This window comes from Mixophyes fleayi, chromosome 12 (genome assembly GCF_038048845.1).
Source record: "Mixophyes fleayi isolate aMixFle1 chromosome 12, aMixFle1.hap1, whole genome shotgun sequence".
Lineage (NCBI taxonomy): Eukaryota > Metazoa > Chordata > Amphibia > Anura > Limnodynastidae > Mixophyes > Mixophyes fleayi.
In genome coordinates, this window is record NC_134413.1 from 80,309,781 (window position 1) to 80,335,428 (window position 25,648).

The window sequence follows — 25,648 nt, forward strand, 5'->3', positions numbered from 1 at the left end:
TTCGGATTACAATGTCCTTATATTTTACATTGACAGACAATAAGCTATATTCATTAATACAGTAACCATCTAGCAGAAAAAATAAAATAAAAAATACTATAGTTGTTTAAACAATTTTATTTTTTTCCAATGTGGAAGAGATTTCTGTGTGTGTGTGTGTGTGTGTGTGTGTGTATACAAGTCTTTCTTCAGATCATGTCTTGGCCTTTGTACTGTTGATATAAGACTCCAAAATGAAGATGGTCTCATCCACTTGAATCTCACTGGCGTCCAATCTAGGTGAATATAGCAAAAATAAAACAAGTTACTTGGTTTGAAACCAACTGTAGAATCCTTTCTGAATAAAACGAGACTACTCCCACGGGTCTGAGATGTTGTCTTCAAAAGATATTACTTTATGAATACCAAAGAGTTTTCCTGAAAACGTGGCCACAGGGGGGCACTGTTGCATCACAGACTGTAGATGCACACTACACGCCTAAGCGGTTCATTAAACGCAGCGGGGTAACGGGCGACTCTCTACTCACTTGTTGACGTTGCGCTTCAGACTCTCGAGCTGCTGCCGCTCCGGGGCGGTGATCATCTCCTCGATCTCCTGCAGCTGGGTGTCCTCCGCTCCCGTGGCCTGCATGGAGGCGATGATGGCCTCGATCCGCTGGGACTTCTCCAGCAGCCGCCTGCACGGAACATGGGGAAAGAAGGGGGATGGGGGAACGAGGAGGAAAGCGGTCAGCTCGGAGCTCCTGCGCCTCTGCTTCACACCAGCAGGGGGAGCAGAGATCTTACAAAGCACGCTATCATCTTAACGGGGGACCTACAAACACCGGAGGCACGACATGGAGCAGGGGATGGTGACCCATATAGAAAACTGTAACCCCCCAAAACTCACTTGTTTTCCTTGGTCTCGTATTGTCTCCTCTCGATCAGATTGGCCACAGTCTGTAAAAAATAAACCCAAAAGATTATCACTCTACAGCCGCTCATCTACTGTCCAACCAGATAACACTATGGCCTAGCCATTCAACAGGGGGGAGCAGTAACCCCACAAAGCCTCTAGGTGGCATTGTATCCCATGGGGCTACACTGAATAGTTATCTAAAACCATTTACAGAAAATTCCATGCCCTACTGGCTGGAATTGGGTACTGCACCCAATTAATAAAAAAACAAAAACGAACAAACATTGTTTAAGCTCTAAGTTCCAATTGCTACCTAGTTGTTGCCCAACAGTCCCCAATTTCACTTGCTGGGAAATTAAGGAAAGAGAATGACTAGCAGTACCTGATAGCACCTCTGCAGCAACATCCGGGCTGTGGGGAGGGGGTTCACTGCGTACAGATAGAATGTCCTAGAGGGGGCGTGATCCGGAGTTTTGGGGATTTCCTGTTTGTGAAAGAGAACGGATAAATCAGCAAGAGGCAGGAGAGGTCTAGTCACAGTATTAGGGCACCTGAGAACATAAGTGAATATTTTTTTTATTACAATTTCTACAGAATATTTGAACGGGGGTCCCGAGACCGGACACTGACCTGCAGGCTGACCAGATTCACAGACAGCATCTTATACAGCATATCCTTGGCCTCCTTAGCCGGGATCATAGCAAAATCCTCCACCTGTTTCTGTTCCAAGTGCCGCTTGCGAAGGAGGAGGCGGAAAATCCGGGCACAGCGAGAGCCGAACCTGCGGACAGTTGGCGCCGGTCAGTTTGCGGCTTGACAGCCAGACGGGACGGAACAAGCAACATGGCAACGAGAAGCGGCAGAATGCGCCGGAAACCGCGTCACATTTCATTTACCTCTCCTGGACGATGGATTCCAAGTTGGACACGGCCAGGGACGCTACGGCCTTGTGCAGATCTTAAGGAGCGGGGTTAAGTCACAAACGAAAACAAAAAATAAGCAACTGCCAAACATTCATAATAGTGTAAGAAAAGGATACTGATGACAAACATCCCTCCGCCGCTGTCACCGGACCGTCCAACAAACTCCAGCTGAAACGAGACGAGGATTACCGTGAGCAGCCCGTGTTTGCGAGACAAGTATAGAATATCTATTACATGGCGGAGAAGACTAAGCTCCCACACATAGCGGAGGAGGAATTACCGGATCGTCAGCCAGCAGAGACAGGTACTGGTCTAGAACTTGCTTGGAAATGTTGTATCCCGGCGGTAAAGATCGGAAGATCTAGAGAAATGGGCAAAACGTAAGTACATTTTATTTTCCGTGTATTAAGTGTCTAGTGAAGAATATAGTCAGCAGATTTGGGGTAAGGAAGTTTGTCTCTGGGAAACTCTCCATCTATAGGCAGAAAGGAGGAGATGTCGGGCAGTGCGGTTGGGCAAACGAAGGCGAGTTGAAGATAAGGAGAGTGTCTGACGATTACCTCATTAGAGGAGAGTGGCTGTGTGTAGGCCTCGTCCGACGAGGTGGTAATTTCACTCATTCTCAGCATAGTCCGGACTATCTCGCTGCTGGTCTGGGATAGAACAAAGAGACAAAAATTGTATGCTACCGGCCACAAACGCACAACGCTCCCGACACACGCACAAAGCTTGCCCCAAAAACCTAAGCTCTGACTCGTTAATTAGCTCTTTGGGGATTGTGTTTTTCGTGCACGGATTTGGGGACCTAGTACCTGATCCATTTTATTGGACACGGCGCTGATAATAGCCTGGTCTCGGAAGTGTTGGTGAAAGCGCTCGGTGTTGATCTGCCAGTAAATCCCATCGTCCTGGCTGGTCTAAAGAGAGAGACAGGTGAACGATATAACAACTTAAATTATAAATATGCTGCATGTTCTGTGCATCACTTTTTGCACCGATTTTCTGGAGGTGGAATATGAATAATCGTCCATTTTTTTTTTTTTTTTTACTATATACGTTATGTACAGCTCCTATGCTCAGACCTCCGAAATATATCATGTGGCCCTCTGCTGGCCTAGCGATTCCCCTGCACACACCTCTGGACCTGCGTCTCTCTTCTGTCTCTTGCTGTGACTGGCGCCCTCATCGTCATCCTCAGACCGGCGCCTCTTCCCTCTCCCTGTAGAGACCACGTAAGAGACGCCATTAGCCAGAAAGGTGATCGAGACAGATTTAATTATTTATCGATCAGAAATCCCTCCCTGTAAATAAGGTGGGGCCTTGTTCCTCTCATATGGGTGCACAGAGGTGGTTTTGTACAGTGTCCCAATGCCCCGAATTAGGGCCTTAAAGTAGACCCGTCATCTATACACAGTGGAGGCAGCCATTTTCTGCACTGAACCAATATTTAGCGCCTCAGTCGCATAATTAACTTCTACTGGTTTGATGGTTGAATATTGGTTCAGCCACAAAATGAAAGGATATGGAAGGGAGCTCCAGCTAAAATTTCTAGAATAAACAGTATATTACATAGACAGGTCATGGTTTACTTCTGATGTCCGAATGCTAGTTTGTGTTCACCCGGACAACAGTAAGAGGGACAGAAGTTGAGTGTGCGCTCACAGTCCCAAAGGTTTACTCACCCATCAAAACACATCTATACAGAATTCCAGCCATCAGCCTTTCTTACCGATCAGGGTGAGTTTGGGGACCGTGAACATGTCCTTCTCGCTGGTGACCAGGGTGGGGGCTTGGGGCCGTCGCCCCTCTGTGCCGGAGGTCTCCTCAGAATCGGGGAGGGCCGGGCATCGCTGCACAAAGTGGGTGTCTGCCAGCTGGCTGAAGGTGGCCAACACATCGCTGTACTCCACGTTCTTCCCGTCTGCAGGAAGAGATTGTCCGTCAGCACGGACCGAGATCACAATACCGCAAACTCCCCCCTACTATTGCCCCAATCACCTTCTATGGTCTCCGTCAGCCTGTCGGCCACTTTCTTCACCGTGACGCTAAGCGTCATCTTCCCATTTAGAAGCAGTTCCTCCACGATCAGCTCCCCCGTGTCTCCATACAGGGTCTTGGCTGTGTAGATGTAGCGGGGATATCGGAGGATGCGCAAGTAGCAGTCGCCCTGGGCGGTGTACTCCACGAAGCCGCGCTTGTGCAGCTGATAGGTCACCAGGTTGTGCTGAATGAGGACGCACAGGGATTTCTTCACCTGCAGGAATGAATAGAGATGACGTGAAGGTAACAACGAGCCTGGCCGGTCACAAGATAAGATAAGGTACATTTATAGGCGGAAGGTGTTAAACTTGCCTGGTCCAGGGAGGTTCCTGTGTCGTTAGCGATTACTCTCAGCGGCTGACTGCCGGTCCGGATGAGAAATGTCCCCACGCGGTCTACAATCTCCCCAAAGTGTTCCTGCAGAAGCAGGGAACTGAGCCGGGCCTCCACCTGAGTCATATCCTCCTCAAATCTAACGGGAGAGACATAAATAAATATATATATATATATATATATAGTGTATGTGTGCTGAGATACCGATTCTCTGCCTTTTGGCTAAGATCAGGTGTAGGTTCCCATGTACGTAGCTTAAAGGCGCCCCCTATAGGCGATGGGCTGTCACCTGGCCCAAGGGCTGGTGGCGTTTGGAGCCCGATGTGCCCCTAGTTTAAAGGGAGCCAGGAGTTCCTGAAAATTCACTGGTGATGGGGAACCTGCAACACTCTCACTGTGAACAGAGTACGACACGAGCACTAGACACTTCTAACCTACCTTCAGCACTTTTTATTTCTTGGTCCTGGGCTTTTGACGCACCGGCAATTAGGATTGGGGCCTAAAGGCACTTATTTATTGGACACAGAGCACTTATCACAAAGCGCTTTTTATGTTTTTTTTTTTTTGTTTTTTTTTTAATGCTGTGGTGCACATTTGATGGGGTTTGGGTATAGACCCTTATGGGCGACTCTCTCTCCCTAAGTCATCTGAGGCTCCCCTCTTAGGGAAGGGGGGGGGGGGAGCTGAAGAAACAGACCCCCGGGGTGAAGTTTCGGCCAACCTTTGGGAAAAAGGGGACCGCCCGAGCCTTGCGGCGGAGGTGGTCCTTTAGACCCTTGCTTCCTAAGGGGCTTTTTGGGTCCAGAGGTCAGGGATATAAAGGGGCTCTCCCTAGATTCAGCGAATGAGGAACCGAAGATCTCTATTTTACCCTCTATGGGGCCATTTGGCTCCTGAGGGATAGGGATTAATGGGACCCTTACCCTTTTTGGAAGGGTCCCAAGCCCCCAGCACAGTCACAGACTTCAGTGAGTGATTTGGAGCATGCACCTATACAGTCTATCACCTGTGACACTCCAGGTGTTGTGAAACTACAAGCCCCAGCATGCTTTGCTAGTAGATAACTAGCTGATAGCTGGCAGGGCATGCTGGGAGTTGTAGTTCCACCCATAGTAGGGAGCCACAGGCTATTCTGGCTGCCAGGGCTCTGCTGGGACTTGTGGTTCCACCACACTGGAGAGTCAGGGGTCATCATAACAACATGCCTACCTCTGCCCTTATTACTCCTGTAGCCCCACAGCTCCCTCAGCACTCAGTCCCTGCTATATAATACCATCACGTAGCACTGACGTCCAGCTGCTCTCTCCACCTGACAGATCATTACCAGATCATTACCAAATCGTTAACAGATCGCACCACAATCACTGCCCGTCCTGTGTCCGGCAGCGACATATGTGTCTGTCCGCCGGCGATGTTAATAAAGTTTATTGAGGCGGCCGGGATAGACGGGCTGTGGGGGAGGGGCGCTCTGGCCGCAGTATCGTTGGTTACGGAGGACCGAGGGGGGAGGAGTTCCGCACTCGCTGGTTTCTGCGGGGATAGAGCGTCTCCGGTGGGCGAGGCTCCTCTGCCGCCGGCATCGCTGGTGCTGGGAGGACTGACGTGACGCGGGGAGCGGAGGACAGAGGGAAGATGGCGGAGGCGGCGGCTGTGCCCCAGCATCGCTTCTTCTGTCACCACTGTAAGGGGGAGGTCAGCCCCAAGCTGCCGGTGAGTGGCTGTGTGTACCCGCCATGGGTCCCCGGGAGGTGACAGTTATAGGGGCCCCGGGGGGGAGGAGTGATGGTAACAGGGGCCCCCAGGGAGAGGTGACGTCCTGCTGGCTGCCATCTCTTTTGGGGTATCCCTCCAGTATGATGGGAGCTGTGGCCCCTGGTATGGAAGTTGTGGCCCCTGGTATGGAAGCTGCCCCACCCCCAGCATGATGGGAGCTGTGGCCCCTAGTATTGAAGATGTTAACCTTACCCTCCACCCCACAGATGTGTGATGTGGCCCCTGGCATGGAAGCTGACCCCCAGTATGATCTGTGTTGTGGCCCCTGGCATGGAAGCTGAACCCTAGAATGATCTGTGTTGTGGCCCCTGGCATGGAAGCTGACCCCCTAGTATGATCTGTGTTGTGGCCCCTGGCATGGAAGCTCCCCCCCCTCCCAGAATGATCTTGTATGTGGCCCCTGGCATAATGGCGTCCCCCCTACCCCAACAATGATCTATGCTGTGGCCCCTGGCATAGAAGCTGTTAAATCCCCAGAATGACCTATGCTGTGGCCCCTGGCATTGAAGTTATCCCTTTACTCAGAATGATCTTCACTGTGGCCCCTGACATAATGTCTTACCCCCCCTACCCCAATTATGATCTGTGTTGTGGCCCCTGGCATGGAAGCTGACCCCTAGAATGATCTGTGTTGTGGCCCCTGGCATAATGGCTGCCCCCCTACCCCAAGAATGATCTGTGTTGTGGCCCCTGGCATGGAAGCTGACCCCCTAGTATGATCTGTGTTGTGGCCCCTGGCATGGAAGCTGACCCCTAGTAAGATCTGTGTTGTGGCCCCTGGCATGAAAGATGACCCCTAGATAAATCTGTGCTCTGTGGCCCCTGGCATGGAGCTGTCTGCTGCTTCTGTCTCCGGGATGGGATGTTGTATAGTTGTCCCTATGACTTCCCTCAGCTGTCAGTGGCTGCTGTGTGTGATGTCCCCACAGTGACCGTCTCACCACCTCCTGCTGGTTACCTGACAGAGCTGTGTCCTGGTCACCGGTCCAGGTACCAGGACAGTAACACCCAGGTGACCCCGTCCGGGCGGACCCGGGCGATCAGCACTGAGGACACACGTTGCTGGTTGTCTCCTTATAACGTATCACTGACTGTACTGATGGTTTGTAATACAGGAAACCCGTCGGCTGCCCAGGAACTACAAATCCCAGCTTGCGGGCGTTGCCTGCTGGGACTTGTAGTTCCACATCGGTATATGAGCCGTGGGTTGCCTATGTCTGCTCTAGAGAGTGAGGGGGGGCTTCCAGCATTGCATTGAATGTCCTGTATGTATTAAAGGGTCCCCTCGGACCTCACTTGTTGGGCTTTCTGTGCCCCGTTCCCAAAATAGCAGCAGAAACACTGATGTTCTGTCTCCTGTTATGATGTATGGGGGATGTTTCTGGGAAGACAGATACCAGGAAGCTGCCTGTAATATAGATAATTCACCTTTTCCCAGAAGTGTCACCAGTAAATGTACCGAAAAGATTATTGTGGAGTTTCCACCTTGGGGGAAATCCCATCTCATTGAGCCTCAGCCGCTCGCTGGGAAGTGTCAGAAACATTCGGTATTCGTGTATCCTGATTGGGCAGCGGCCGCGGGCAGATCTCCGAGGAGCCGCCTTTACTGCGCTCCGCGTTCCCGCTGCTCGATCCGCTTAAGCGCTGACGGCTGTCTCCCAACTATTGGTGCTGGGGTTGCATTTCGGAAATGGAAAGGGTCTATCCCTAATCAGAGAGCTGCTTTAGTGTGCTGGTATAGGACCCTATACCATGGATAGGTAGGATTCATAATCATCATCACCATTTATTTATATAGCGCCACTGATTCCGCAGCGCTGTACAGAGAACTCGCTCACATCAGTCCCTGCCCCATTGGGGCTTACAGTCTAAATTCCCTAACACACACACACAGACACAGACAGACACACAGACTTGGGTCAATTTTGATAGCAGCCAATTAACCTACCAGTATGGTTTTGGAGTGTGGGAGGAAACCGGAGCACCCGGAGGAAACCCACGCAAACACGGAGAGAACATACAAACTCCACACAGATAAGGCCATGGTCGGGAATCTAACTCATGACCCCAGTGCTGTGAGGCAGAAGTGCTAACCACTGAGCCACCATGCTGCCCATATTAATACTCTTATATGCAGACACCACTGGACGTTGCTATAGATTCAGTGTCGTTGCCAGATTGTTCCTAAAACCCATGCTTGTCATTGTGTACCCCCTTCCCCCCCCCCCTGCCGCTGTGCCCACTCCAGAGCGGTCATTTGTCTCTACAGTGAAAACACAGCTGCACAGCGAGCTGGCAGCAGATAGAGGGACGAGCAGCTCTCTGTATTTTAAATTGCGCTTTTTTGATAGGGCCGTTTGAACGCCCTGAAGTGTTGGTGGCGCGAGGAGGGGGGGGGGGTGTAAATCCATCTCTGATCTGCAGCCGGAGCGTTGGCAGCCACTTAAAATAACTCCAGAGAGCGAGCGAGAGAGACAGACTCGCTAATCTGAAAGCTACTTCCCCAGCCGCGGTGGAGGTTTGGCAGAGTCCCTTTCACTTTCTCCTCCCCGGAGGCCGTTGGTGTGAGTTATAGGGAACGTGACAGGAACCAGGCGATCGCACTTTCGTCAACTGAGCTTGTGCTGCCTCGTTGCGGAGATTGGGCGCGCTGTCGCTTTCTCAGTAGACCCCTCTCGGCGTTGGGGGTGACCCTCTTTTTCTCCGGAGAGGAATACGGTGCGAAAAGCCAGCGCGGTTTAGAAAAGTAATGGAGGGTTTTGTTTTGTGTCGCTGTAACCCTTTCAGTGCCAGACGCTCGGAGAAATGTTCACACAGGCACAAGTTTGGGTGGGGGCTCCTGTAGAATGAATAGGAAGTGGCAATCCGAGGGTTAAAGTGGGCACATTCTCTATAGTGATGTGTTCAGCGTACAAAGTCCAAAACTTTCGGTGGTTCTGTCTGCCAGCTCTTTCTTCTCCCACGCTCTTACCCCTTACCCCCTGCCCCCTAAAGATAGATATGGTTATTATTACACCACAACCTCAATCTATAGCAGGCCTGGCCAGCCTGCGGCTCAACAGGTGTTGTGAAACTACAAGTCCCAGCACGCCCTGGCAGCTGGTATCTGCCTTTCCACTGGCAAAAGCATGCTGGGGATTGTAGTTTCACAACACCCGGAGAGCCACAAGTCTGGTCTATAGTATCGCCAGCGGGATCAGCACTCGGCGGTAGGAGGAGATGACGACAGGATCGGGTAGAAGGGAAACAATGGCAACTGTACTTCATGGTAGCCCTATAGGCGGACTTTATACGATGATAAAAAAGGGTGTATAGTTGAGGTCCCGTGGAAAAACACTATATAAGAGGCAACTGTTTAAAATGACATTAAAATGTACTGATTTAAATCTGTCCCAGCGTCTCCATTTTTACTTGCTGGGAGCAGCCATGTTGATGTCTCTGACAGTGCTGTATATAGTGAGAGGAGAGAGAGAGTGCCCTTGCTTTATCCATAAGTGCCACAGGCAATCAGATAACGGGCACAGTGCGTGGTATCGGGCATTGCTGCTAACGGCAGCTGGACTGGATCCAAGTCGGCCTTTAGGAATAAACTTTCACTTCGGAATAAGCACCATAGAAAGACAAGGAGGACACAGTTCTCCCCCTGCAGCATTTATTTGAGGGGGGGTGTTATTACACAGGACAGAGGGAATATTGTGTGTCATATTATCCGTGTGTAATACAGCCAGCCTGTAAGGGGGAGCTAAACTCAATATACGCTCCAGTTTAACCAGGTGTCATTGGGTAAAAAAAAAATAGTTTTGTGGTTTCTGTTTTTTTGGGGTGCGATTTATGGGCTCGTCTGTGGATATGATCTGATGGGGGAGCCCTCTTTCTAATGACCGCCATTACAGCTGCTAATCCCTCTCTGTAGTCTGACGTTGGATGTGTGACGGACTTTCACAGAAATAAGGCAGCAGTCTGTGACCAACTTTTTTTTCTTGATTTTTCGGCGTAAACGGCTATTTTGACTTTCAAGGAAAGGAAAGGGAGTTCTGTTCAGCTTGATCTCCAGGTCTCCATGATCGCCAGGACTCCCCTGGTTCCAAAAACACTCAGATTAGCTCAGAGCAAAGACAATGAAGAATAAAATTTACTTTGTCAGCTGGTACGCCATTTAGTGTAAACACGGGGTTGCTGTAATAATTTTTATATTTGTAGTATCCCCTAAGGGCTAAAGAAATGATCTGGTTAAAATAAGTAATATATAGCTACAATAATGTTCCCAAAGCAATGATCATAGTTTATTTTATCTTTTTCCTTTAAATTCACTCATATATACATATAGTTACACATGGTTTTTGGACCTCAGGAAGTGCACCGAGGATCATTGTATTATGGCACCTTAATGCATTGGTTACACGCACACTGTAAACCCTTTTTTTTAACCAGAGTTCTCTTTACTCTGTGTAATCATTGACTTTGGTCGCTACACACTGCCATATTTCTGCGAAAGTCTCTTGCATCACAAGTTCCTGACTTTCTTTCCCCTTCACTATTCTGCCCCGTTGGGTAATAAGTTGCTATACAGACTTTCTTTCACCTCCTTTACCTGTTTAGATATCGCATCTTTTTATACAAATGGTGAATCAGAACCTATGCTCTCAGTAATTTGCAGCAGATCCCCTATTGTCCTCTGTTATCAGTTATCTTTGGCTCTAATGCTGCGGATCCTGTCCATAGAATTACTGACAGGAAGTTTCCTGTGCGTAGGGGAAACTCCTCCCCCATCTTGCCTTCAAGGTATTGCTGGTATATTAGTTATACAACGGGCGTAAGAAGTCCGGGTTAGTGTAATTTACTGCTATTTAAGGGGTAAAAGCACAATTTTAGCTAGAGGAACCGTTTATATGGCGGATGCAAGGCAACTCCGCTGTCCTTTATTTGTGTACCTCCTGTTAGATTGCAAGCTTAGGTGCCAAGTTTTTTTTTTCCCCCAGAAACAAAACGAATCTCTGTGGGCTGGAACCGCACTGATAAACGGTCTTATTCTCTGTGTATTTGCGTTCATCTTATGCCGCCATAGTACCGAGCTTCTCTGTATCTCTCCTTACGTAGCTTTTCATATCGTATTATATAAAGTTTTGTCGACCTATGTGATGATTTCAGCAAGGAGGCGCAGTGGAAGCCGGGCTCGGCCTCCCGGCAGCGGTGGTTAGGTGTATTTCACTGTATATATAATTGTAAAGCGCTACAGAATATGTTGGCGCTATATAAATAAATGATGATGATGATGGTTGCGTAGTGGTTCTCCAGCAGGTCTGACCTGTTCGTACTGCGAAGGATAGAGACGACGTCAGCCGTTGCCCTTGGTTGCTTCTCCTGTGTACGCCGGTCTCCCTCCTCCACACAGATACTCAGCACTTGGCTCATTTTCAAGGTGACTTAGCAGAAATCCGGACCAGTACGTACTCTGTTTAGTCTGCAGGTGACAGCCCCCCCCCGTACTGACGCTCAATTCCCCCCCCTCCCCCCCCTCCGTGCTGGCTGCTAACATGTCCTCTGCTGTCTGTTAAACGCAGGGTGATGTCATAGCTTTATAATACACACGGTGACTTCTGATGTCATCGATTATAATGCGTGGGGATGGTAGGTTCTGGCACCGGTGCTGAAAACGTTTCAGGTCGATGTATCGTCCTCTGGTTGTCAGAGATAAGCTTTTCCTTTTGTGAAAACTGTTCCACGGATAACTGTGTTTTAAAGTGAGGTCTTGTACCGGAGCAGGCAGGGAGTGACTGAGAGCTTTGCAGACTTTCTGTGTAGAAATGCTCTGTGTGGGATTGGTTGATTTATACACGGGGGCGATGTCACAGCAGCTTAAACGCCTGGAGAATTGGCTTTTTAAACATTTGAGATCCCGATGATCTCCTAGAACTAGTCTCTATTGGAAGGAGGCTTTATTATGGGAAAAACTAAAATAGTAGTGGGGTTAAGAAAGTACAATAAACCATTAAGATTGGGCTGAATGTTTCTGTACAGGGGTTGCCCGGATAAAGTGGTTCCGTTCGTGTGCACACAGGGGTGACATCACTCGGTACCTCGCGCTGCGTTATAAAGCGTATAAAATATCAGTTGGATGGCGTGATATTGTCAGTCACGACTAGGTTGTATACATATAAAATCCTTCCTTCTGCTCCTCGGACTATTTTCGTCCTTTGACGCAGTGCCGTTTTTTTTTTTTAATAAACCAAACAAGGTTTCTGGCTGAAACAGAGTCTGTGGAGGGTTTTCCCTGGGTGAGGCTGACAGGCTAAAAATACATCGCTGCTTCTTACACCATATCTCTCCAGAGACGAGCCTTCTCCTCCGCTATATTTATATTTCCGTGGCCGTGGGTCTAATCTGTACGCAGGCTGCGAATTATCGGGCGTCTGGCGGGTCAGGCTGCCCGCTGCGGCCGTCTGATATGGTTTAATACGTTCCTGGTTTTTGTAGGACGCTCAGCCGACTGCCATTGATAAAATTCAGATAGCCTGGCCGGGATCCCAGCGGGGGGGGAATCTTTGGCAGCATCGCACAGTGTGGAGAGCTAGCGGAGCGCTTATTGGAGAGTAATAGGAATGTCGCCATCTCTTACGGGATCCAGGCAGCACGTGTTGTAAAACGCCCTCGATTCGTAATAAAAATGCACAAATAAAAGAAATTAAAAACAAGGAAAATACCATAAGCTTTTGCTAACCTGTCACGGAGAAAGATCCCACTTTTTAATTGTAAGATCGGAGCGCAAATGTACTTTCTGAGGTAAAATTTTAATAGCCTAATGAATTTGAGTTAAGTCCATGCGATAAAAGCCATTACCGCTAAATTTGCTAGCTTTAAGGCCTCACTTTTACCTCAAAAATTACGTAATGGAGACCTAGGGTTGCTAAACCTTATAATATATATACCAATCCGATTTGCGCGCTCATTTCCTAGACTGTCCTAGATAAACGATAGCTAGGATCTGACTGGTCGCTACGAGCAGCACCCTTATTCTCAAAACGCCGCTTGACGTCTTGTGAGATTTTTTTTTTTTACAGAAACCGTTTCTAATGGCGTTTTTTCCCGGTTCGTTACTCCTAATCATCTAGGACTATGAATTTGGCAGTGGTGTAAATAATTTGCAGCGGTTATAGAAGTGAAGCTATTTCATTGATTATTTGAATGCAAGAAACCTATTTTCGTCTTTTTTAAAAAAAAAAAAAAAAAAATGCAATTAAAACGCTGGCTTAGTTAGGCTCTGTCTGGCTCTTACGCTCCTGCTATTTGCATGCACTTGATAAGGTGTTAGATGGGGAAGGAGAGAACGGGCTGCTGGTGGCCAATCGTCTTGCTCGGCTGATTCTGATTAATCCGTCCTGGGCTCCTCTGTACGTTTAATAAGATGACAGATGAGCGTGTGAGGTGTCATATCTCATGGGGGGGGGGGGTAGACGGCAGGCAGCTGCTGCATACAGAGATAGCCGGTTACCCAGCAACTGCAATGCATATCCCCCCTCCTCTATTTACCTCAGACATCTGCAATCTGTCCCTGTCTAATGGTGTCTTTGCATCGTTATTCAACCATGTGCTTCTTACTCTTATTCTTGTGCGATAAAAAAAAAAACACAAGACACCCCATAAACTTGAATTCATGTACTCATAATATCCCGCATTGACTATAACAATTTCCTGCTTACTGGTTTTCCCCCTCCGTACAGGACTTTCACTCCTAAAATCTAATTTGAATGCAGCGGTTGACTAATTTTCCTTACAAAGTGTTCTCCTACTGCTGCAGCTTCGCTCTGCTAATCTCTAAATTGGTTGTCTGCGCTTTACATAATCCAATATAAAAGACTTTTCTACCGACACCTCTCTAAATATCTCCTGGCCTGTCCGCTCTGCGCAGGATCTGCGTCTTGGGTCCTCGCTCGTCGCCCGTTCCCCGGTTACAGCACCTAGTTCAGGTTCCTCTGTTGTTTAATCTGTAATTAGTCTCGTGTCTGATTATTTGGATCACCTCTGGCTATATAGCAGCTTATCGGTGGGGTTGGAAGGTGACTGGCCCAATGGCCGCAGTATTGCATGTCTCTCTGGTAGGTTATCTTGGATCACATATCGTGTAAGCCGTCAGCGAGTCGCAGCTCTGGTAACGTGATTACACTGTACTAGAGATGAGGAAGGCAGGCTTTCTAACGAGCTGACAAGGGCTCAGGTTGTTCCCATGTCCCGTGTTTTCCCCCCCTATATTGACATTAGGGTGGCAAAGTGGTTAGCATTGCTCCCTCACTGGGGCTGGGTTTGATTCCAACCAGGGACCCCTCGGTGTGGTTTTCTTTGGTCACTCTAGTTAGTTCTCACACTGGTAGGTTAATTGTCCAATTAATCCCTGTGTATCCATGTGGTTGGGACTATAGATGGTAAGCTCCACTGGTGCAGGGAATGACGTGAGCTTGACTGGATCACTGATAAATAGCTTCTGGTATAAATTTATTTAAAGGAAATAGCGCAGGGCGCTTATTTATATAATTGCACATGCACTTATTTTTGATATTGTGTATATTTTGGTAAGGGAAATCTTTAATTTCTGAGAACAGGGGAAGAAATTTGTTTCTTGTTGAGTCTTGTTAGAGGAGATGCATTATTTTTTAAGGTATATATCTGATACAATAAACTTTTGTGGATGGAGGTCTTTTGTGTATTGTGATGTGGGGAAATAGCTTGTTTGGGGTTTGTACCTTTCTTTGGGAATGTGTATTCTGGACTGTCTGGAGAGGGGCCCCATGCTAATTAGATCTTTTGATGTGTGAAGGTCCAACATTGAAGGCAGAAACTTTTAATTAAGACTGGCTCCTAGATTCTCTGCATCTGAAAACCAGATGCAGGGACATCACAGCATCTCTAGAATTTCATAGATAAGTGTAAATATTGTTGGCTTTGCAATGCACATAAATCCATGTTTGTGTAAACACACTGCATCCTGATTCTAAAAATAGCCTGTGTCCAAATCAGTATAAAAAGCACTGTCTTGTACACTGAAATGTTATTCTTGTTTCTTCTGACCTGATCACTGGTTCCTTCACTGTCACAGTGAGTGATTAAATATTCTCTGTACATCGCTGCGTAATATGTAAGTGCTCTATAAAAACAGTAAATAAACAATGCTGGTTTTTTAGGTGACCCCCTAAAGAAAGGATTGAGTCGTTGCCGGTCTGTACCTGTTACTCCCCCCTCCCCCTCCTCTTACAGAATTCCTTTGTCATTACAGGAGTTTATTTGCCCAAGATGTGATTCTGAATTTATTGAAGAGGTGACGGAAGACTCCAGGTAAAGTGCAGATTTTATCAATACCGAGAGTAATTTGTAATGATAAAAATCTAGTTTTCTAATCAATGTCTTGACATCATAACCAGCCTGTGATGTCACGGGGCCGCGATTATAAAAGTCACGGCCTGGGTTAGCACATATGCTTATCGGCCAATCGTGAGCCGATATAGCAGGTTGTGCCAGAAGTGTGTCTGCATACCACTACTGCCCCCTGTCTCCCGCGTGGGGAACTGTCGGCTGTATAATCTGTAATGCCGTGTCAGACAATGTGGCTTATCGCTCAGTCCTGTAAAGTTCATGATAAGAGCAGTGGAAAAAAGTCAGCTGTGTGATCTTTGTCCTGGGAGGAGATTATTGACAGAAATCTCTTCCTTGTTTGTGTCTCAGCTTTTTAGATTCTGGGGGAAACACGTTAGACGACAATGGCTCAACACATTTTGCAGAGGTAAGTGCTGTCCCCTCTCTACCGGTGGGCTGTCTGTTCACCGTTTCCCTCTATAACTAGGGATAAAGGTCTGTTCTGTATATGGGATTTATGTGCTTGGTCATGTTGCTTGTTTCTACGTGTTAATCTGGGTTTTGTAATAAATTGGCTCTAGAGTCCGTGATCTCTCCGTCTCCCGCTGCGGTTATTCTCATTAGTGCATTTCCTGCGAGGGAGAGATAATCTGTGTCTAATACTTTGCTCTGCTGTCAACTGTTTGGTTCCCAACATGATTTAAACGCAGCGAAAATGTTTAACCAGAGCCTGCTTTAATCTAACAGCGCAGGAGATTATCAGCTCCGCTGACGAGAGAGCGGATTCTCATTACCTCCGGGGATGATGGGATTTCCAGGGAGACTGTGCTAACTCAACCAACACACGCTCAGAATGGCTTGTCTTAATTCTGCGTTACCATGCAGAAATTAAGCAGCTATGTTTTGCGTAACATACTTAATAGGTCAGCAAGTTTCGTTCTTCAGATTGCATTCCGTGTCGACCTTTGCTCCTGTCTTTTCCCAGCATGCGTTGGGAGCTGTCAATCAATAAAACGAGCTGCATAGCTGTTAGAGGAGGGCTGAAATCTGACAGGTGCAAGCTGGTTTTCTGCATATTTTCCTTTTCTAGTGATAGATCTAGTTAAAGCAACGGAAAGGTGTGTTTGAGGCTTGCGTGGCTTTCATTCCTGGTAGGACCACGCGCGGCTGTCGCTGTAGAATCTCAGCCGTCTTTATGTGGGAACTGTCCGTGCGTATTAGAGAGCAGCGATGATCAATACAGCAAGCTTCATTATTAGGTTACATGTGCTGTATTATGCTGCCTTCAGCAAGTGGATCTTTGTGTATATCCAGCATTAATATTACAGACTATGCTGCAAACCTGCAGCTTCGTCGTAGCTCCCACTTCTGACACCATCTCAGGACGCACACGTAGCAGACAGATTGCCCCGATCGATTGGATCGTACGGGGGCGTCTGTCCGCTCTGTGCTTCCCGTTTAGCCAATGACCTCACACACCAGCTGGATACGGTTTTGCTGTGCCGCGTGGTGCAATGTTTGGCCAAAAATTGGGTAATCAAATCTTATTTCTTCTATCCTATCCCTTGCCCAATCCTGTCGCTTCCAACTTCGCAATATCGCCCGCATCCGGCCCTTCCTTTCTCATGAAGCAACCAAAACCATTATCCATGCTCTTATCTCCAGGCTGGACTACTGCAACCTTCTCACCGGCCTCCCCCGCTCTCGCCTCGCCCCCCTCCGTTCTACGCTCAATGCAGCTGCGAGGCTCATCTTCCTTTCTCGCCGCTCCTCCTCTGCCTCACCTCTCTGCCTTGCCCTTCACTGGCTCCCCTTCCCCTACCGTATCCTTTTCAAACTTCTTACCCTCACCTACAAGGCCCTCTCCCAGTCTACTGCCCCCTATATCTCCAACCTTCTCTCCATCCACACTCCCGCCTGGTCCCTGCGTTCGGCCAATAACCGTCGCCTCTCGTCCACTCTGATCACCTCATCCCACTCTAGAATTCAAGACTTCTCCCGAGCTGCCCCCCTTACACTGGAATGACCTCCCACGCTCCATCCGTTTGTCCCCTAACTTGTGCTCCTTCAAACGGGCACTCAAAACCCATCTCTTCCTTAAAGCCTACCAGCCTTCCACCTAACCCTCTCTCCATGCTCGCTCCCATCCCCTTGCTCCTCCTCTGTTGGGGTGCACGCTTGCTCCCCTCCTCTGACTCCCTTTGTGCCGGCTGTCTGTTTCCCCTCCCTTTAGGATGTAAGCTCTTATGAGCAGGGCCCTTCTCCCTCCTGTCTCTCTACCTTCTCTTCTGCTCCTACTCCATTACATCTGCTTTGCCTGGAGCCTCTGAAGTTTTGGTACTAGTTGTTTATTGTTCTGTACTGTTATTCCCTGTACTGTCCATTGTTTGTACTGTGTTCGGCGCTACGGAAACCTTGTGGCGCCTTATAAATAAATAATAATAATAATAATAATAATGAGCTTTTTCAGTTAGCTATTACCATCTTTTCTGATTGGATATTCTACATCATTACTACTCCTGGAAAGAGCCCTTTCTACACCTTGATAGTATGATGTGTTCCCTGCTAGGACCACATGCAGCTTCTGTACTACCCCTAATAGCACTGTTTTGAAGACTCTATATAATAAAGGCTTCTGACACACTCCGTGCAATACGACATTTGGCGTGCTCAGCAGGGCATGGGTTTCAGGAGGACTCAATGCTGAAGTGGTCACCACTAACTCTAATAAAATAGAAAGTTGGCCGGTATCTACCTACCTGCTCATCCCCCTTCCCCCTTTGTAGTGCTTGAGGAAACACTCTTCCCATAATGATTTTATATGGCCCCGTCGGCAATCTGTCAGGAGCACTGTTTTTTAAAGGGGTTGGAGTGCCCTGGCTGAATAAACCGTTGCGAAGCAGAGGATGTTCTTGGTGCAAGAGGACGACACATTATTGGATTTGCTTCATGTGATCACCTCCATCCAATCACGTGACACCCTCTTCAGGCACGAACAACACCTTCTGCTTCAGTCTCTCCTGCATGATGCAAATGACGGGGTAGTTTAATTTCTTTAATGATATTGGCCCCCACTGTAAGAGAGTGGTCTGCTGGGAGATAATCTATGTTTATGTCACCTGTCCACCCTCCTATTTAGATCTTACACTCTGCATGCGAATTTGGCCTTCTGTTTTTCTATATTACAATGTCTTTGTGTGTTTCCCCTTCAGCTTTGGGACCATTTAGACCACACAATGTTCTTCCCTGATTTCCGACATTTTATGAGCAGTAACTCCTTGGACCAAGATACCCGAGATGGAGAGCGGCGTCACCAAGGGCACCCGGACATCAGGGTGACCCGCCGGCCTCCCAGGCAGCCGATGACGAGATACCGGTCCCGTGTCAGCTCACGGCCTGATCGGTCACCCGCCATTGAAGGGTATGTTCTGCACAAATGCCAATTACCACCCGGAGGGGTTTCCTTTTATTAGTCTATCCTGTCCTAGATTGACAACGCTGGCATCTGATTGGTTATGTTATTAGTAAGTCTCAGAGCGCCTCCTCCATGTTAGGTCTCTGTTGCTAGTTCGTCTTAATCCGTTGTCATCTGTAATGACCCAGATTCCTTCATGTTCACAGCATCATCCAGCAGATCTTTGCTGGGGTCCTCGCAAATCCCCCGTTGCCTGGCTCACCTCATCCGTTCTCCTGGTAAGTGCTGTGCGACTCTGAGTGTGGTTGTCCTGTGTGTGTAAATAGATAAATGATTTACATTTTATTTGTATGGAGTCGTTATACTTTGCATCTCTGTACATAACCTACAGTGAATAGCTGCCATCCCTTTTTAAAAGCGAAAATCTACTGTCCGTCGGGGCGTGGTCTTTATAGTATTTACCTCCACCTAACAGACTGGTAGATTTATAAGAATTTCTAAAAAAGGAAAAGTGAAGGTGTTGCCCATAGCAGCCAATCACGATCTAGCTATCATTTATCTAGTACATTCTGCAGAATGATAGCTAGAATCTCATTGGTTGCTGTAGCCAACGCCTCCACCAGACATATTTTCCCAACAAATGCTATGTATAATGCGGTCCCTGGAAAGTCAGGCTTTGGCGGATGAGTTAGACGGTATCGGGTCACTGAATTGTGTATATAATTATCTGGGAGTTACTCGGCCGTGTCAGAGGACATTGATACCCCCTCGGAGCGGCTCACAGCTGGTGTATGGGGAGAGCCACAGAGGCCGTGCACAGGTGCCGGTTACACAGAGGAGATTCTGTTACAGTAATGAAATGACAAGACCCCGTGTCTGCCGGGTGTCCTTCTGTCCAGGCGTAACACGCAACAACAATATAGATTGCAAGCTCTTTAGAACAGGACACACTGTGTTCCAAATATCGTCCCAGTGCCGCATGCTACCTTGCGGCTGATTTTATCGGGTGGCGGTAAGGCTCTGTAATTCATACCGCTGCATTTCAGTATTGCTCCTGTTTCGCTGTCACACAGAACTATTCTATAGTGGAGGTTGAGAGAGGTCGCTAGATTTCACCTTTTGCGAGGGAGCGATGAAGTCAAGGTTTATTCAGAAACGCGTCGGGCACACCATTCTTTGAAGACGCTGTATGGTAGAGGAATGGCATTGTTGTGGTGCACAGTTGGCGTCTGTTGTTTTGCCCCCACCTTTTGCCGGAGTTCCATGTATTTCGGACGTTAGTGACCCCTCGGTGTGTAGGGTTACAATAACATTTTGGTTTTGCTTCAAGGAGTGGAATGCTGCACTCAAATCCCGGGGACTACGCCTGGGGACAGAGCGGGCTGGACTCCATAGTCACACAGGTAATGGGGGGGGGGTCTCTACCTGTGCGATCTGTGTGCCCTGTATATGAACGTGGTGTAGATTCTATAGTCACTGGGAAGGAGGACGTCTATTATGGGACCTGTGTCATTAGGATCCTATAGTCACACACGATATGGTAGAAATAAAGTGACAATAGGGGGAATCATTCACCTCATCGCTGAGAAATAATATATCTACCTGGATTCAGACTGGACCTGGCAATGAACTTGTCAGAACCAACTACATGAATGTTACATGCACTGTAAGGTGTTGACTGACATTATTGTATCGGATCCTGGTGTCTGTGAAGTGTTTGCAGAGCAGATACATGAATATTTAAGCTGCTGTGTATGTAGTGGATGCCGGGGTAGAAATCTATATTTTGGGGAAATGTAGCCGGAGATTAACCTGGATGACTAAACCAAGTCACCAACCGGATCTTGTATGTAGAGGAGAGAGGTGTTGTCCGTATAGTGAAGCTTTTAGGGTGTTTGTCACTTTAAAACTTGCCCACTGTTCGCAGAGTCCCAGTATTCAAATAAAGCAGGGACACCTGGCGCTAATGGAAAGCCTTAGCGTTGCTGCGTCACAGAGGGACAGGGCCCTGCTAAATACACCCCCAGTAAAGCAGTACTATTTAGGGTGTAGGGGGGATTTAGTCCAGTTGTTAGCAGGACAGGGTAACGTGTCCCTTTGTTGATCGCCTTCTGACTGTCACTCGTGAGTAAGTCTGGTCTCTCCCAACAGCTTTTGGGTCAACTGGAAAACACTGGACCCCCTCCGGCGGACAAAGAGAAGATTTCATCCCTCCCGACAGTCACAGTAACTCAGGAGCAAGTGGGTGAGTGCTGGGAGTCCACCAGGTGGGGGCAGTATAGTCACATGTCTCCATGATGGAGGGGCTACGACTCCTCCCGACACTGACAGATTTATAGCCTTCTCTGTATGTTATAAGTCCAAGACGTCTGACTGGTTATGCAATTAAAACCACAACACACCCCAAATAATGTATTGTCTATTTGCTGCTATATCAATAAAATTACAGTAAAACAAAGCTCCTCCCCTGCCCTCTGACCCTTTCCTCGGTTAATGGGGCTCCTCCCCGGCCCTCTGACCCTTTCCTCGGTTAATGGGGCTCCTCCCCGGCCCTCTGACCCTTTCCTCGGTTAATGGGGCTCCTCCCCGGCCCTCTGACCCTTTCCTCGGTTAATGGGGCTCCTCCCCGGCCCTCTGACCCTTTCCTCGGTTAATGGGGCTCCTCCCCGGCCCTCTGACCCTTTCCTCGGTTAATGGGGCTCCTCCCTGGCCCTCTGACCCTTTCCTCGGTTAATGGGGCTCCTCCCCGGCCCTCTGACCCTTTCCTCGGTTAATGGGGCTCCTCCCCGGCCCTCTGACCCTTTCCTCGGTTAATGGGGCTCCTCCCCGGCCCTCTGACCCTTTCCTCGGTTAATGGGGCTCCTCCCCGGCCCTCTGACCCTTTCCTCGGTTAATGGGGCTCCTCCCCGGCCCTCTGACCCTTTCCTCGGTTAATGGGGCTCCTCCCCGGCCCTCTGACCCTTTCCTCGGCTAGTGAGGCTCCTCCCCGGCCCTCTGACCCTTTCCTCGGTTAATGGGGCTCCTCCCCGGCCCTCTGACCCTTTCCTCGGCTAGTGAGGCTCCTCCCCGGCCCTCTGACCCTTTCCTCGGCTAGTGAGGCTCCTCCCCGGCCCTCTGACCCTTTCCTCGGTTAATGGGGCTCCTCCCCGGCCCTCTGACCCTCTTCTCGGCTAGTGAGGCTCCTCCCCGGCCCTCTGACCCTCTTCTCGCCTAGTGAGGCTCCTCCCCGGCCCTCTGACCCTCTTCTCGCCTAGTGAGGCTCCTCCCCGGCCCTCTGACCCTCTTCTCGGCTAGTGAGGCTCCTCCCCGGCCCTCTGACCCTCTTCTCGCCTAGTGAGGCTCCTCCCCGGCCCTCTGACCCTCTTCTCGGCTAGTGAGGCTCCTCCCCGGCCCTCTGACCCTCTTCTCGGCTAGTGAGGCTCCTCCCCGGCCCTCTGACCCTCTTCTCGGCTAGTGAGGCTCCTCCCCGGCCCTCTGACCCTCTTCTCGCCTAGTGAGGCTCCTCCCCGGCCCTCTGATCCTCTTCTCGCCTAGTGAGGCTCCTGCCCGGCCCTCAGACCCTCTTCTCGGCTAGTGAGGCTCCTGCCCGGCCCTCTGACCCTCTTCTCGGCTAGTGAGGCTCCTGCCCGGCCCTCTGACCCTCTTCTCGGCTAGTGAGGCTCCTCCCCGGCCCTCTGACCCTCTTCTCGCCTAGTGAGGCTCCTCCCCGGCCCTCTGATCCTCTTCTCGCCTAGTGAGGCTCCTGCCCGGCCCTCAGACCCTCTTCTCGGCTAGTGAGGCTCCTCCCCCGCCCTCTGACCCTCTTCTCGGCTAGTGAGGCTCCTCCCCCGCCCTCTGACCCTCTTCTCGGCTAGTGAGGCTCCTCCCCGGCCCTCTGACCCTCTTCTCGCCTAGTGAGGCTCCTCCCCCGCCCTCAGACCCTCTTCTCGGCTAGTGAGGCTCCTCCCCGGCCCTCTGACCCTCTTCTCGGCTAGTGAGGCTCCTCCCCGGCCCTCTGACCCTCTTCTCGGCTAGTGAGGCTCCTCCCCGGCCCTCTGACCCTCTTCTCGGCTAGTGAGGCTCCTCCCCGGCCCTCTGACCCTCTTCTCAGCTAGTGAGGCTCCTCCCCGGCCCTCTGACACTCTTCTCGGCTAGTGAGGCTCCTCCCCGGCCCTCTGACACTCTTCTCGGCTAGTGAGGCTCCTCCCCGGCCCTCTGACCCTCTTCTCGCCTAGTGAGGCTCCTCCCCGGCCCTCTGACCCTTTCCTCAGCTAGTGAGGCTCCTCCCCGGCCCTCTGACCTTTTCCTCGGCTAATGATGACTCTTCTCTTGCAGATATGGGTCTGGAGTGCCCGGTGTGTAAAGAGGACTATGCTGTATCGGAACAGGTCAGACAGCTTCCCTGCAATCACTTCTTCCACGGAGACTGTATTGTGCCTTGGCTTGAAATGGTGAGATCCCTTTCTGCCTCCTCGTGGTTGGTGTAGGTGGCTTTGTGTAGGGTTTCTCTCTCCACTAGGGGCAGTATTCCCAGTTCTTACTTTCCAGACTGAGTGAGACCCCTGTCCTTGCATGCCCTGTATCAGCCGCGTGTTTACCCGTCCGTCTCATCCACTCTCTCTCCGCAGCATGATACATGCCCAGTTTGCCGAAAGAGTTTAAATGGCGAAGACTCGACGCGACAAGCTCCCAGCTCCGAGGCCTCTGCTAGCAACAGCTTCAGCAGCGACAGCCAAGTGCATGACCGATGGACCTTCTAAAGGCCCCAGGCCAGCCATTCCTACAAGCTTGTACATTGTATGAGGACAGGCAGTCTGAAAGAGTCGGGGGAGGGGGGGGGGGGTCCGACGAAGAACCCTAGCAGTGACCACCAACCACCCACTCGGCTTCCACGAAATGAAGGGACCCAACACAACCGCTCGTTGCTCGGCTCTATAACATCCAGAAAAGAGACGTACCTTAGTTTTCTCCAGCGACGACCTGTCATCCTTTTAGCCCCTGAAAAGTGGAATTTGGTCTTTCCACCTTTCTGTGATTCTGCCTCGATGATGACTGGGTTCCAGTATAACCCCGGATCAGGAGGAGTCTGGGACCTTCTCCGTCATCCAATCAGAGACCAAAAAGAGAGCAGCTCTGTTTGCTATTGGTTGCTCAGCTCACATGACCTGTTCATAACCTGCTCTAGTATTTGGAGGGCGGTTCAGACAAAAAAATGGGCTTCATATCGCTTAAAACAGGACCTAATGACTGGACGATGAGCCCTCTGATTACCCTACCTTCACGACCACCCACCGCTCTCCTCAGGGGGGGGGGGGGGGAGATGAATTTTGGGGCCCTTGGTTTTCTTTCTTTGTTTCTCCGTGTAATTTTAGTTCCTCCTCTCAACAATTTCAGTTTTCCATTGGCTGGTCATTGGGGGAATATTGAAATGGTTCGAAAAGGAGCAGATTGGCCGATCCGTATACCGTAAAATATTTGTAAATTTAAGATAAATTTGTTCATATACCCAGAACCGCAGTGTCCGACCTCATTCTTGTTTTTCCGCCTGTTGACCGTATTCCCTGCCCGCCCCCTTCTGGCAGCTGCGGGAACTGTCTTCAGGAAAGAGGTGTACTTAGCCCGGAGGATCGTTCATACCACGCCGTGTCCAATTACCCGATGATATGGGTGTCAACGAGGTCTTTCGTGGCTGCGTGTGTGACCTGCGGGGTATGAGTGTGTGACGTCACTCCGTCAACCTGTCCCCTACGGAGAGGTCCACTTGGCACTTACCGGTGTTACCGATCCCTAAATCATATATGGTGTGTACCTGTAACAACCGGATATCCAATAGGGGGAGACCAGGACAGGATTTTAAAAAGGATATTTATTTTTCAACAAAATTTACATCTGTAAATATATATTTTTATGCTTTTTGTTTTTTGTTTTTTTCTTTTGGTAAAACTGGAAACTGCTCTTAAGATGCTGAATTCAGCAGAAATCCCCCCTTGCAAATTTAAATGTATCACCGGGTAACATAATAAAAATGTGAAAATTGCTGTCAATCCAGAGTTTGCGGTGCAGTGTACCTCCGATCCAGGAGAAGGGGCATTGCGTTAATGGGACGTTATTATGAAATTGGTTATTTAAAGCACGGTTTAATGCATTATGGAAAATTGAAACACCTCTTGTACATCCATAAAGCTTAATGTAAGACTAGAGATATCGCACAGGCTAGAATCCGATCTTCTAGGCCAACTCGTGGCTCTCCAGGTGTTGAGAAACTACAAGTCCCAGCATACCCTATTAGCTATTGTCTGGCTATCTCCTGGCAAAGTATGCTGGGACTTGTAGTTTCGCAACACCTGGATATCCACTGGTTAGCCAGGCATGTTCTAGGCCATTAGAATAGGACAGACTTACTGGCAGGAAGTGTGGTGTGCATAGAAGAAACCTTTCCCCCATTGCTACCACGTCATACAGATATCTTCAGTTGTGAGAAATGATTCTGTCCATCAATTTAGTGGGGATACGTTGCCACCTTGTGGCGCATCTGTGTTAGTGCACACTGTAATGCTGACAAATTGTAAATACTGTGCTTTCTCTTTATAGCGCCAACTTAAACTGTTGTTGTTAAGTGTTCTAGCAAGGGTAATATAATAGAGTGTGACCTATATGGGGTTTAATACATTTTGATGCACTCTTTTTGGCATTAGTATGGTACAAGAGCAAATCACTGTTTGGAATTGAGTGCTAAATTGAGTACTTTGACACAGTAGTCCTATACTCTAAAGGGATATTTTGTTAAGAGAACAGCAGGTTGCTATGCTGTTTTGTTTCTAGTTAATTCCACTTTTTAGGACTATAGGAAGCTGTTTACGCATAGCAGACTTCCTGTCCGTAATCCTGTTGGTGCTGCAGCCAATCACAGGGAATGACAACCATTGGATGACCTGTCAAAAGCTA

At 49.1% G+C, this 25,648-nt stretch overlaps 2 protein-coding genes across 3 annotated transcripts; one reads left to right on the plus strand and one right to left on the minus strand.

Annotated features, from left to right (window-relative positions):
* Nucleotides 1-5,689, minus strand: POLR3C (RNA polymerase III subunit C). Of its 2 annotated transcripts, none has more exons than XM_075192426.1 (15): nt 5,468-5,689; nt 4,174-4,333; nt 3,820-4,075; nt 3,551-3,742; nt 2,958-3,040; nt 2,634-2,738; nt 2,382-2,474; nt 2,102-2,182; nt 1,938-1,989; nt 1,795-1,855; nt 1,529-1,679; nt 1,281-1,382; nt 890-939; nt 528-677; nt 1-275 (listed from the first exon to the last, which is right to left on the minus strand). In XM_075192426.1, the coding sequence occupies exons 2-15, from the start codon at nt 4,318-4,320 to the stop codon at nt 194-196; spliced, it is 1,605 nt and encodes a 534-aa protein (XP_075048527.1). In that variant the 5' UTR covers nt 4,321-4,333; nt 5,468-5,689; the 3' UTR covers nt 1-193. The 2 variants fall into 2 exon arrangements, with proteins under 2 accessions (XP_075048527.1, XP_075048526.1); XM_075192425.1 differs by having other exon boundaries at nt 5,404-5,689.
* A 76-nt stretch (nt 5,690-5,765) lies between these two features.
* On the plus strand, nt 5,766-24,747 carry RNF115 (ring finger protein 115). Its single transcript, XM_075192427.1, has 9 exons — nt 5,766-5,904; nt 15,233-15,291; nt 15,679-15,736; nt 18,522-18,730; nt 18,931-19,002; nt 20,055-20,127; nt 20,876-20,969; nt 23,039-23,154; nt 23,332-24,747. Exons 1-9 carry the CDS (start codon nt 5,827-5,829, stop codon nt 23,461-23,463), a joined length of 891 nt encoding a protein of 296 aa, XP_075048528.1. The 5' UTR covers nt 5,766-5,826; the 3' UTR covers nt 23,464-24,747.
* The last annotated feature ends 901 nt before the right edge of the window (nt 24,748-25,648 follow it).

Bases quoted from the DNA above. Each gene is read 5' to 3' on its own strand.
- RNF115 (XM_075192427.1), top strand. From the start codon at position 5,827: ATGGCGGAGGCGGCGGCTGTGCCCCAGCATCGCTTCTTCTGTCACCAC. The intron at 15,737-18,521 runs GTAAGTGCTGTC...TTTCCCCTTCAG, and splicing joins GCTCAACACATTTTGCAGAG to CTTTGGGACCATTTAGACCA. The intron at 23,155-23,331 runs GTGAGATCCCTT...CTCTCTCCGCAG, and splicing joins TTGTGCCTTGGCTTGAAATG to CATGATACATGCCCAGTTTG.
- POLR3C (XM_075192426.1), bottom strand. From the start codon at position 4,320: ATGACTCAGGTGGAGGCCCGGCTCAGTTCCCTGCTTCTGCAGGAACAC. The intron at 4,076-4,173 runs GCAAGTTTAACA...TCATTCCTGCAG, and splicing joins CAGGAACCTCCCTGGACCAG to GTGAAGAAATCCCTGTGCGT. The intron at 2,739-2,957 runs GTGTGTGCAGGG...CTCTCTCTTTAG, and splicing joins AGAGAGACGCAGGTCCAGAG to ACCAGCCAGGACGATGGGAT.